Genomic DNA, 12,829 nt, shown 5'->3' on the forward strand with positions numbered 1-12,829 from the left:
TCCCTGCCCCTCAAACTATGGCTCCTACCCTTCCGCTGCCCTCCTTCCGGCCCGCTGACAGCGACGACGGGCTCCCCTCGGTCTCCGCCTCCGCCATCGTCGCCGGCACCGCGAGCGGCTACCACGTGCTCCGGGTCCAGGGCTACTCGCTCACCAAGTCCGCCCTACCCAATGGCAAGCACATCCTGTCCCGCCCCTTCCGCGTCGCCGGGCGCACCTGGGCTATCAGGTACTACCCCAACGGCGACCGACTGTATACTGCCGACTACATCTCCCTCCACCTCGTCCTCAACGACCCCGCCGCCAACGCCGTCGTGGCGCGGTTCGAGTTCAGCTTCGCCGACGAGGTGGAGAAACAACAGCCATCCTACGTAGCCAACAACGCGGCGCACAGGTTCCTCGGCAACAGTACCAACAATGGAGCGTGGGGGTACAAGGAATTCGTCAAGAGGGAGACCCTGGAAAAATCGGGCCGTCTCAAGGACGACTGCTTCACGGTCAGATGCGACATACTCGTCCACACAGAGCTCAGCACGCAGGACGCCGTCGTTCCGGCGGCCGCACCTCCCTTCGTCGTCGTGCCGCCGCCAGACTCGCCGCAGCACCTCCGCGCACTCCTCCTAGGCGGAAGGGGTGCCGATGTGAGGTTTCTTGTCGGAAGCGAGGTGTTTGCCGCGCACCGGTGCGTGCTCGCGGCGCGGTCGCCGGTCTTCGACGCGCTCCTTTTTGGCCCCATGAAAGAAGGCGCCGCCACGGACACGGAGGGCTGTGTACGGATTGATGGCATAACAACCACCCTGCGGAATCACCCCACGTTCTCTTACTCCACATCCCTCCACCTAGCCATGAAAATGGTGTACAGATCAACCCCCCTACACAAGCACAAAGGATCTGCAGGAAACCCTAACAAAATCATAGAGGGCGCGCGCGTGGATGGGAAAAAAACATACCGGAGAAACCACACCACCTCCTCGTTGCAGTAGTTGCCGTCGCCGATGGGGCCTCCGGCTGGCCGTCTAGGTTTCCGCCGCAAAATCACCATGGATGCAGCCTGGGAGCCATCGCCGCCTGCTCGCCTCCTCACACACGATGGAGCAAGTGGAGGGTCTGGGTGGGGGAGCGGTGGAGGGGAAATGTTGACGTGTCTAGCCAAATTAATGTGATCTGTAAAACCAAAACGGGTCTCACCAACCTCAATTTCAAATCCGATAACAAGTAACGGGCGTGACGAAATTTTGCTGCGGACCCAAAAGTGAAAATAACACGCATTGGAATATTGACGTCCGTTTCTGATCCAACGAGTCATGTCGTCGATTGATGAATAGCAAAATTTCAATCAGCTGACACGGAGTAAATCTGTTATAAAAAATTATTGGACTAGAAAATGTTGATCAATAGAATTCCTGAACACAGTCCTGTAACTTGGATGCACTAAGAGCATCTCCAGCAGTCTCCCAATCCCCAATCCAACTACCATATTAGGATAGTAGATAAGAAACTAGTGCTCCAACAGTCTCCCAAAATCTTTCCCTTTTCCAATAATTATTGGGACAACTCCCAATAAGGTAATTATTGGGACATTCCAAAAGTTCACCCCACCTATCTCAAATAAAGGGGAGTTATGACTCTCCCAATAAGGTAGTTAGATTGGGAGAAGGTTATTAGTATTTGGAGACTGCAAAAATAACTCTCCTAATAATTCTAGCACTGCTACTGGAATATGGTATTGGGAGACTGCAAAAACAACTCTCCTAATAATTCTAGCACTGTTATTGGAATATCTCCCAATACCAGTTATTGGAAATGATTATTGGGGAAGTGTTGGAGATGCTTAACAGCTAGGAGAGACCCTTTCGCCATAATATATACTACGACTATCACAGCTAGCGTAAACTAAAAGGACACATGTACACCTTCTATCAAATAGGCAACATGACATGCTGACCGCCAAATAGCAAATAAACGCCCCCTTCCTCTCGCCCCTAGCCTACACAAGTTGAAAACCCAACCGGCAACCAAAACCCCCAAAGGCCCAAACCCTCGCGCCGCCCTTCTCCGCCGCCGCGACCCAGCATCGCACCGCTTCCCTGCCCCTCAAACTATGGCTTCTACCCTTCCGCTGCCCTCCTTCCGGCCCGCTGACAGCGACGACGGGCTCCCCTCGGTCTCCGCCTCCGCCATCGTCGCCGGCACCGCGAGCGGCTACCACGTGCTCCGGGTCCAGGGCTACTCGCTCACCAAGTCCGCCCTACCCAATGGCAAGCACATCCTGTCCCGCCCCTTCCGCGTCGCCGGGCGCACCTGGGCTATCAGGTACTACCCCAACGGCGACCACCTGGATACTGCCGACTACATCTCCCTCTACCTCGTCCTCAACAACCCCGCCGCCGACGCCGTCGTGGCGCGGTTCGAGTTCAGCTTCGCCGACGAGGTGGAGAAACAACAGCCATCCTACGTAGCCAACACCACGGCGCACAGGTTCCTCGGCAACAGTACCAACAATGGAGCGTGGGGGTACAAGGAATTCGTCAAGAGGGAGACCCTGGAAAAATCGGGCCGTCTCAAGGACGACTGCTTCACGGTCAGATGCGACATACTCGTCCACACAGAGCTCAGCACGCAGGACGCCGTCGTTCCGGCGGCCGCACCTCCCTTCGTCGTCGTGCCGCCGCCAGACTCGCCGCAGCACCTCCGCGCACTCCTCCTAGGCGGAAGGGGTGCCGATGTGAGGTTTCTTGTCGGAAGCGAGGTGTTTGCCGCGCACCGGTGCGTGCTCGCGGCGCGGTCGCCGGTCTTCGACGCGCTCCTTTTTGGCCCCATGAAAGAAGGCGCCGCCACGGACACGGAGGGCTGCGTACGGATTGATGGCATGCTGCCTCAGGTGTTCCGGAGCTTGCTGCATTTCGTCTACACCGACTCGCTGCCGGAGACGGAGGGGCAAGACGACGACGATGAGGCCGGCGCCACGACGATGGCGCAGCATTTGCTAGAAGCTGCAGACAGGTACGACCTGCAGAGGCTCAAGCTGATCTGCGAGGGCAGGCTGTGCCAGCACATTGACGTGAGCACCGTGGCGACCACGCTGGCATTGGCTGAGCAGCACTGCTGCCAAGGGCTTAAGGAGGCATGCTTTGCGTTTCTCAAGTCTCCGAAAACGCTTGCTGAGGCCATGGCAACGGATGGGTTCCAGCATCTGGCGAAAAGCTCCCCTTCTGCTTTGTTTGAGTTGATGTCAAAGCTTGCTGAGCGTTGAGTTCTGGATCAAAGAGCAAATGCATGGCGCGACCATGGGGTTTCAGTTTCAGTAGACCAGGAATGCCAACTGCAAGTACCCAGAATATATAATGAGTTTGCGATCTGATACTGGTTCTAGTAAGTTTATGCTTAGTCATGTCCACAAAAGGATAGATGCGAAGTTTGCAACACCTGCGTAATTAGGAGTTTCATTACATATTTAGAAACAGAGTCTTCAAATTGGGTAAAAAAATGGGTCAAAGTAGTGGCGGGTCCAGTGGATAGGCTTTGGGCTACCACTGATTTGGCCCAAAATATTTTTGCTGCTTCTCTGTTTTACTGGATTGGAGGCCCAGCCTCCCAGCCCACTCCAAACGGCATCCACAAGTCGCCCGGCCCGTCCGCACATCGTCGGTCGTCCGCGAGACCCGCCACTAAGGGTCCGTCTGGTTGCCTGGCTAACTCCTAGCCAGGCTCCCCAGAGCCAACCAGCGGCCTGGCTCTACCAATGCAAGGAGGGGGCTTTAGCCAGGCTTACTGAAAATGCGAAGATCGAGCGTTTTCACGGAGCCAGGCTCCGCTGAGGTATTTTCTCGGATTAGCTCACCTCCCGGTCTCTCTCACAGTGCTCTCTCGAGTTGAGCTCTGCAAGCGTCCGCGGAGCTCGCCGGAGCCCGCCCGTGGCTGGGGATCTCACCCGCCACTCGCGGAGCCGCAGGTTCGAGGCTGGCATGGAGCTCGCCGCTCACCCGCCCGCGGCTGGGGAGCTCACCCGCCGCCCACGGAGCCACAGGTCCGAGGCCGGCGCGGAGCTCACCTCCCTCCCCCTAATGAAGCTTGGCCCCGGTGGCGGAGCGCGCCCGCCCGCGGCTGGTCCGGAGCTCGCCTTTCACCCTCCGGACGAAGCTCGCCCTCGGCAGAGGAGCGCGCCCGCTCACGCGCGCCGAAGGAGCACGCTCAGTGCGGCTAAATTTCTGCAGCCGGGAGGAGCTTTGTGGACGCGTTCATGGTGACGGAGCTCACCCATGCGCAGCCCGGTGTAGCTCACCCCGCGCGCGGCTCCCGGGCATGCTGCTCTCACCCATCCTTGCCGCTGCTTCTGTGCTCTTCCTCTTCCTCCATAGACCCCTTATAAATTGATCTCTTCATGGGTTGATTTGCGCTTCCAATTGCACTTGCTCACTCATACAAAGAGCACACATGGAAGACAACGGCGGAGCTAGCCGAAAATTTTAGCTGGGGCAAACTCGCACGACGAGCGTCGCCCCTCTTCCACGGAAGTGCCGGCGGCGACGGCATCCACGCCACTCCTGAGGGCGCCGGTGCTCCCCCTACTGTCCCGGCCCTCCTCCTCCCTGAAATCCCCCACTGCCCACGGGACGGCGGCAATGGCCGCAGGTTGGCGGGCGGCGGCTCCGGCGTCCGCCATCTGGAGGGGCTGTGGCTAGGGTTTCGGTGGACGCCGGCTAGGGGTGGACATGAACGGGACGAGGGGTCGGAGGCGACACAGAGCGACCAAGTCAGCGAGAAGGAGGAAACGGTGGCAGTGGGTGTTTTGATTTGCTGCTGGGCTTATGTTATTTGGTTCATGGGCTTTTTCCACTTAACCACCACTCCACTAGCGACGGCCCAAGTCGGCCTTCTTAGCCCTTCTTCCTCCTCCGACCTCCTGCTCGTCAGAACGCCTCCGCCGCTCGCTTCTCTGACCTCCTGGTCGCCTCCGGCCGACTAAAAACTCCATGGGGAGTGGGGATCTGCTCCGGCAGTAAATGGGACAGCTGCCCCACCCTGCTGTATGGGTGGCTTCGCCACCGATGGCAGACATGGGTGAGGAGGCGGGGGACTTGTGCAAGCTAAGCTAGAGATCTTCTGGGCGACGGCAGCGATGAGCGGATGAGTAAGTTGAAGACAGGCCTCCCGAACTCTGACAAGCTAGCTCTATCCCATCTGCTGGTCGCCGTGTAGCTCGGCGGACCGCGCACGCCGCCGCATGGCTCACTGCTTGCGGCCCAGGGAAGAGAGGAAAATCAGAGAAAGGAGGAGGTGAAGGATAGCAACAGATCACCGCTCAAAAAGAAGAGGTAACGCCATCTGTTGACACTCAAAATTGGCACGATGAAGGTTTTCTGGACAATATGGGTAGGACCGGTCAGACCTCTCCCTTGAACCGGTCAGACCGGTCTAGACAAGTTTGTCAAATTGCAAATTGGACTGCACCATTGCGTAGATCTCGTCGAGACGATCGAAATGCATATATAGAACGTCTAATTAGGAGTCCGGATGAGGGAGTTATGCCTCCCAGAAGACCTGCACCCCGGTCAGACCGGTCAGACCGGTCCAGAGCGGTCAGACCGGTCCAGAGACCGGTCAGAGCGGTCCGAAACGCCCAGTTCGAGTTAGGAGTTATATTTTGACACGGGATTTGATAGGGTTCCGACTCCTAACGGGTACAGACCTTCCCACCCTATATATATATATATATATATATATATATATATATATATATATATATATATATATATATATATATATATATATATATATATATATATATATATATATATATATATATATATATATATATGAAGGGCCACAGCCGATTGAGGGTAATCCCAATCGATTCACACAATTACCTTTACCTTTTATCCTCCAAACCCTAACTTTTCCAACCCTATCTGCTGTTCTTCGCTCGTCTCCATGGCGTTCGATGGCGTTCTGAGTGGCCTGCCGATCTCAGAGCAACCCTAGATCCACGAGCTCCGACGTGGTCCCTCCCGAGCTCGAGGTTTTAGGTTTTCGCGGCGTTCTCTGTAGAACCGGTCTGACCGGTCGCCATAACCGGTCTGACCGGTCTGTGCGCAGGGAGCTCGTTGGTGAAGATCGTGTTGACGATCAACGCGCGTTCTAGCGCATTCGAGTGTGTTGGCGCAAATTAGTGTCAACACACTTTTTGGCGACTCCGCTGGGGACAGATTAATCTGGTTTTTAAACCGATCTAATCTAGTTCTCAAAGAAGATGGGCGTCATCACCGACCTCGACGAAGGCAACATCTCCACATCTATCGAGGAACTCAGCGAGGAGGAGCGCCAAGAGTACTTGGTGGTCAGGGAGCACTTCAGAGCACAATTCTTGAAGGGATTCAAGAAAAATCAGCAAGAACAGGTCACGAGAGTTCAAGACTTCGTGATGCCCTCCTTCACGCTCAAGAATAAGCAAGTCGAGGTAATAAGCGAAGTAAGCACTTCATCTTCCGACTTGTTTAGCCAATTATCATCTATTATGGATAAGAAAATTGCTGATATATATAAGCCCATGAATGATTTAAAAGATCAAATAGATATCATGAAAAAAGGCAAATCCGTAGATGATAATTGTGCTTTCCAAACTGCTAATTCATCGGCTATGCCAGCATCTGTTCAAGAACCACTATATAGCATGCCGATGAACTATTCTGCAGGGCAAACATCACCATTGCAGCTAGTACAGCCGAATGCGGCTGGACCGGTCAGACCGGTCCAACAGACCGGTCAGACCGGTGTGATGGTGGCCAGCCCAGTAACATCTACACCGAACACGTCTACTCTTTGCTCGGCAATCCTTAGCCGAACCAATGAGATGACAAATTGTGTGCAGCCTTCTCCTTCACAAGAATCTGGTTCTCCACATGAACCTATTCTTGTTAATGTACATGGAAATTCTACGGGGCATGCACCGATAAGTTCGGTTCAGACGATGGTACAAAATAATTCTATAGAACATCGTCTTACTTCTGTAGCACAAGCATCCACGAGTGGTAGATGCAAAGCCGATCCCGCTAGATTAAAAGAGGATCTGGCTAGTGCGATGAAAACTAAATTCGGTATGGATATAGGTAATTCTACATTATACCAAAAGTCATATCCTGCTGAATTTGATTTAGTTTCTTTTCCTGCTGGTTGGTGTGTTCCTAATTTTGTGAAATTTAGTGGTGATGATAATAGAGCACCTTGGGAGCACATTGACCAATATATCTTACAACTGGGAAAAGCTGGTTTTCATGAGGCTTTGCGCATTCGCTTATTTTCATTATCTTTGACTGGAACCGCTTTTTCTTGGTTTTCTTCATTGGCCCCGAATTCTATTCAATCTTGGAATCAGTTGGAACGTAAGTTTCATGATCGTTTTTATAATGGGTACAATGAAGCTAAACTGTCGGATTTGGCATCGGTTAGGCAAGGCCAAGATGAGCCTGCTTCGGATTACTTCCGAAGGTTTAAAGATATAAAGAACCGATGTTTCAATTTAACAGTTTCTGAAAAGGAATTGGCTGATTTGGCTTACAATGGTTTGCGTTCTTACTTGAAAGAAAAACTCAATGGTTTTGATTTTATTACTGTTAATCATTTGCAAATGAGAGCCATTGGTTTAGAATTTAAATTTAAGAATGCAAAAGATACTTTCAAAACTCATCAGTCCATGCATGTTGATTGTAAATTTGATTCGGACGATGAGAAAAAGGAAGTTGCTGAGTTTATATGGCCATCAGAAGCTAAGCCATACGCTTGTTCATCGCTTAAGCCGATTCCGAAGAATCGGCAAGAACAAGTTCATTTCACATTTGATGTTTCGAAGTGTGATCGCATATTTGATGAATTGCTTAGAAGCGGAAACATCAAGTTGTCACATGTCATACCGCCACTTGAGGAGCTGAAGCGGCATGCATATTGCAAGTGGCATAATACTTTTTCTCATGCAACTAATGATTGCAATATCTTTCGTCGAAAAATCCAATCGGCCGTTAATGAAGGACGATTGGTAATGTATGAGATAAAAGATGACAAAGCATCATTCCCTGTCCATACGATTGATTTGGATAATGTCAAGGTATTCATTCGGCCGGAACAAGCCGAAGGAGCAAAAGGGAAAAATATTATCATTGGTGAGCCAAGGCCGAAAAATATCAATGACAAGATTCAGACTAGGGAAGTGACGATGGAGAAGACTCCTGATGGAAAGGAGTCAATGAAAATCACTGTCAAAGCTTCAAGGCCCGGGGGGGGACAAGAAAGTTCCTCTCAAAAGATAAGTCGGCCTGCAACTCAGGCACGACCGGTCAGACCGGTCACCTCAACCGGTCAGACCGGTCAGACAAAAGGCCGGCCCAGAACTTTCAAACGTAAGCGCCCGGAAGGAGGTACTCAGAAGGTTAATGAGTCAAAGGTGCAGGGAAGTTTTACAAAGCAGAAGCTCACCTTCGCTCAGCTACTGCACAAGTACACAAAGGCCGTTCCAAAAGATCGGCCACTAAAAAAAGAACCAAGTTCACCTCCGCGTGAAGGAAAGCGTTCTTCTCCTAGGGAAGAATCCAGCAAGCGTAGGGGTGATAGCACTACAGTATTGCCTCCTCAGAAGGTGTATGCTGCTACGTCGTGGGCGTCACCGGCATCGGGTTTTTCTTGTCCTACATGAGGGCATGAAGGAATTTGGATGTATTGTTATCCGATGCTATACCCACCATCTCACCACAGGGAGGAGGATCACAGAAGGCCTGTGTTTGGCAAGGTTGCACGACCAGTGCATGACCGATTGAGATCCAACCAATCAGGTTAGAGGCGACAGCCTGCACCGGTCAGACCGGTCGCCGCTGACCGGTCAGACCGGTCTCATCAGAGGCCGGGCAAAGCTCATTCTCCGAGACAGGTTTACCGTGTCAAGGAGAAAAAGGAAGAGGTACAACCCACTATTGATCCAGAGAAAGCTAAAGCCGATGATGTTGTGCAAATCGGCAATATCAAAGTGGTTGTCAATGATGCGGGTACAAGGCCGATGGTTTTTGGTAAATCGGTAAATCCTTCTATCCAAAGGCCGATCATGGCCAATGATCATGAAGCCAGCAGCAGTAACTCGATATCAAAGTACTTTCAACCAAGATGGTGTCCTTCAGGGTTGACTCGTACTCAAAGAAGGAAGCTGCAACGTCTACGTGCTCAGGAGAAGAAGGAAAAAGAGTTCAAGAGGCTGAGGGACAAACAATCCAACCACTACAAACCAATGGTCCCTCAAGGCAAGGTATGGAGGGTCAAAGCAGTTGACCAGCCAGCCCGACCGGTCAAACCACCTCAGGAGACCGGTCTGACCGGTACAAGCGACCGGTCTAACCGCCTAGAGCAACCGGTCAGACCGGTTGAGGTTGCAGCAGAACAGAAAGCCGAATCGGCAATGCCTGTTTCGGTTCCTTGCGATGGAGAAACACCGCTAACATTCTCGGTGCAAGGCAATGAGGAGCTAGTGGATCATGAGGCTACACCAAGAGAGCAGCAATATGGAGCTCGACGACATTTAAGTGCTCGGGGGGTAAAATATTGGCAAATGATAATTTACCTCATGAAGTTTCTATGCAACAGATCAGTTTGCAAGGGGCTCTCGAGACTTTGATCTTGTATTTGAGGTCTTGAGCTTGTTGAAAATTGCAACATCAGCGGATAAAAGCCGAATTAGAAGTTTTTCAATTCGAGCTAGAAAATTGGCAAACTATTTGTAATAAGGCATATTGATGCTCTTACTTCTATTCTTCGGTTAAAGAATGAAATTAAATTTACTTGGGGGGCAGAACAGCAAGAGGCTTTTGAAAAGATCAAGGTTTATTTGTCTTCAACACCTGTGCTCAAAGCGCCTAGGAGAGGGGTTCCTTTCAGGCTTTATGTGGCTGTTGAAGATAATGTCATTGGGACTGTTTTGACTCAAGAACCGAAGACAAGGAGTATGTCATCACTTATATAAGCCGACGACTTATTGATGCGGAGACAAGGTATACTCTTACTGAGAAGTTATGTTTATCTCTCTATTATGCTTGTACCAAATTGAAGCATTATCTACTATCTAGTACTTGCATAGTAGTATGCCAAACCGATGTGCTCAAGCGCATGTTACAAAAGCCGATTTTAAGTGATAGAATCGGCAAGTGAGCTTATGGTTTAGTTGAATATGATTTGGCTTGTGAATCCTTGAAATCTATGAGAGGCCAAATCATAGCGGATTTCATTGTTGAACATCGGATTAATGATAAGCATGCTTTGGAAATCGGCTATATTACTTGCACACCATGGAAGTTGTACTTTGATGGATCGGTTTGTGATGATGGTCAAGGGATTGGTGATGTTCTTATTTCTCCGAATGGTACTGTTTTTGAATTTTCAAACCGATTGGAAGAAGAGTGCACAAATAACCAAGTTGAATATGAGGCTCTTCTATTTGGCTTGGAATTCTTGCAATCCATGGGCGTGAAGCATGTTGAAGCCTTTGGAGATTCTCTTCTGGTGGTGCAGCAAGTCTCCAAGGTATGCCAAAGCTATAACGGTTCTCTAAATGCATATCTTCATAAATGCCTTGATATTATTTCCTCCTTCGATGAATTTATTATTAAACATATACCGTGGAAAGAAAATGAAAAGGCAAATACTCTGGCTCAGCAAGTATCTGGTTATAATGTTACGAAAAAATATTTCAACATTCACAAGCCGATGCAAACGAAAGCCGAGTTTCTGGTTCTGGACACACCGGTCCGACCGGTCGGCGATACCGGTCTGACCGCCCAGACCGGTCTGACCGGTCCAGAGACCGGTCTGACCGGTGATGCAGCTGCTGATTCTGATTCGGCCAAAAAAGTCGAGTTACTTGTTTCGGCCGAAGCTCAGGATTGGAGGGTCCCTCTTATATCATATTTGAGAGATCCTGGTCGTGGCGTAGAGAGAAATATTCGGCGTTTGGCTTTCAAGTATGTTTTAATTGACGATGAACTTTATCGTCGAACTGCCGAAGATTTGCTCCTCAAATGTTTAGACTCGGATCAGGCCAAAGTTGTCATGAGGAACGTTCATGAAGATATTTGTGGTATACATCAATCGGCTCCAAAGATGAAGTAGTTGTTTAAAAGAGCCGATTTACACGAGCTTGCCATGATGTCTGATTCTTTCAAGCAGTATAAGGGGTGTGAAGAATGTCAGCGGTTTGCCTACTGTGTTGATACATCCTATTATCAAATCATGGTCGTTCTGAGGTTGAGGATTGGATTTTATAGTTAAAATTAGTCCTCTATCTTCAAAAAGACATTGCTTCGTGGTAGTTGCTATATATTATTCTACTAAACGGACCGAAGCAATTCTTTTGAAGAACATGATTCACAGCTGAGATAATTTATACTCAGGCTTATTCTACTTGCACCAGATGACATGGCCATATACACTATCGTCATTGAAAACAAGACATGATTGGTGCGTAGGTGCTTCTCGTTGTTCAAGTACATTTTTGGGCTTGGAGATTTGTTTCTTGGTACGCAAGCTTTACCAAGAAACAGGGGGGCATATGTTGACACTCAAAATTGGCACGATGAAGGTTTTCTGGACAATATGGGTAGGACCGGTCAGACCTCTCCCTTGAACCGGTCAGACCTCTCCCTTGAACCGGTCAGACCGGTCTAGACAAGTTTGACAAATTGAAAATTGGACTGCACCATTGCGTAGATCTCGTCGAGACGATCGAAATGCATATATAGAACGTCTAATTAGGAGTCCGGATGAGGGAGTTATGCCTCCAAGAAGACCTGCACCCCGGTCAGACCGGTCAGACCGGTCCAGAGACCGGTCCGAAACGCCCAGTCCGAGTTAGGAGTTGTATTTTGACACGGGATTTGATAGGGTTCCGACTCCTAACGGGTACAGACCTCCCCACCCTATATATATATGAAGGGCCACGGCCGATTGAGGGTAATCCCAATCGATTCACACAATTACCTTTACCTTTTATCCTCCAAACCCTAACTTTTCCAACCCTATCTGCTGTTCTTCGCTCGTCTCCACGTCGTTCGATGGCATTCTGAGTGGCCTGCCGACCTCAGAGCAACCCTAGATCCACGAGCTCCGACGTGGTCCCTCCCGAGCTCGAGGTTTTAGGTTTTCGCGGCGTTCTCTGTAGAACCGGTCTGACCGGTCACCATAACCGGTCTGACCGGTCTGTGCGCAGGGAGCTCGTTGGTGAAGATCGTGTCGACGATCAACGCGCGTTCTAGCGCATTCGAGTGTGTTGGCGCAAATTAGTGTCAACACACTTTTTGGCGACTCCGCCGGGGACAGATTAATCTGGTTTTTAAACCGATCTAATCTAGTTCTCAAAGAAGAAGGGCGTCATCACCGACCTCGACGAAGGCAACATCTCCACATCTATCGAGGAACTCAGCGAGGAGGAGCGCCAAGAGTACTTGGTGGCCAGGGAGCACTTCAGAGCACAATTCTTGAAGGGATTCAAGAAAAATCAGCAAGGCCAGGTCACGAGAGTTCAATACTTCGTGATGCCCTCCTTCACGCTCAAGAATAAGCAAGTCGAGGTAATAAGCGATGTAAGCACTTCATCTTCCGACTTGTTTAGCCAATTATCATCTATTATGGATAAGAAAATTGCTGATATATATAAGCCCATGAATGATTTAAAAGATCAAATAGATATCATGAAAAAAGGCAAATCCGTAGATGATAATTGTGCTTTCCAAACTGCTAATTCATCGGCTACGCCAGCATCTGTTCAAGAACCACTATATAGCATGCCGATGAACTATTCTACATC

General features: G+C 50.1%; 2 protein-coding genes across 2 annotated transcripts; both read left to right on the forward strand.

Annotated features, from left to right (window-relative positions):
* The first annotated feature begins 17 nt into the window (after positions 1–17).
* On the forward strand, positions 18–624 carry LOC120688949 (BTB/POZ and MATH domain-containing protein 1-like). The gene is made up of 2 exons (XM_039971290.1): positions 18–443; positions 526–624. Exons 1-2 carry the CDS (start codon positions 18–20, stop codon positions 622–624), a joined length of 525 nt encoding a protein of 174 aa, XP_039827224.1.
* A 1,477-nt stretch (positions 625–2,101) lies between these two features.
* On the forward strand, positions 2,102–3,253 carry LOC120688950 (BTB/POZ and MATH domain-containing protein 1-like). Its single transcript, XM_039971291.1, has one exon. The coding sequence runs from the start codon at positions 2,102–2,104 to the stop codon at positions 3,251–3,253; it is 1,152 nt and encodes a 383-aa protein (XP_039827225.1).
* Positions 3,254–12,829: the final 9,576 nt, after the last annotated feature.

This window comes from Panicum virgatum, chromosome 9N (assembly GCF_016808335.1).
Source record: "Panicum virgatum strain AP13 chromosome 9N, P.virgatum_v5, whole genome shotgun sequence".
In the NCBI taxonomy this organism is placed as follows: Eukaryota; Viridiplantae; Streptophyta; class Magnoliopsida; order Poales; family Poaceae; genus Panicum; species Panicum virgatum.

Excerpts from the sequence above, each read along its gene's own strand:
- LOC120688949 (XM_039971290.1), top strand. The coding sequence starts at position 18 with ATGGCTCCTACCCTTCCGCTGCCCTCCTTCCGGCCCGCTGACAGCGAC. Across the intron at positions 444-525 it reads CGTGGGGGTACAAGGAATTC|AGCTCAGCACGCAGGACGCC; the intron begins GTCAAGAGGGAG and ends TCGTCCACACAG.
- LOC120688950 (XM_039971291.1), top strand. The coding sequence starts at position 2,102 with ATGGCTTCTACCCTTCCGCTGCCCTCCTTCCGGCCCGCTGACAGCGAC.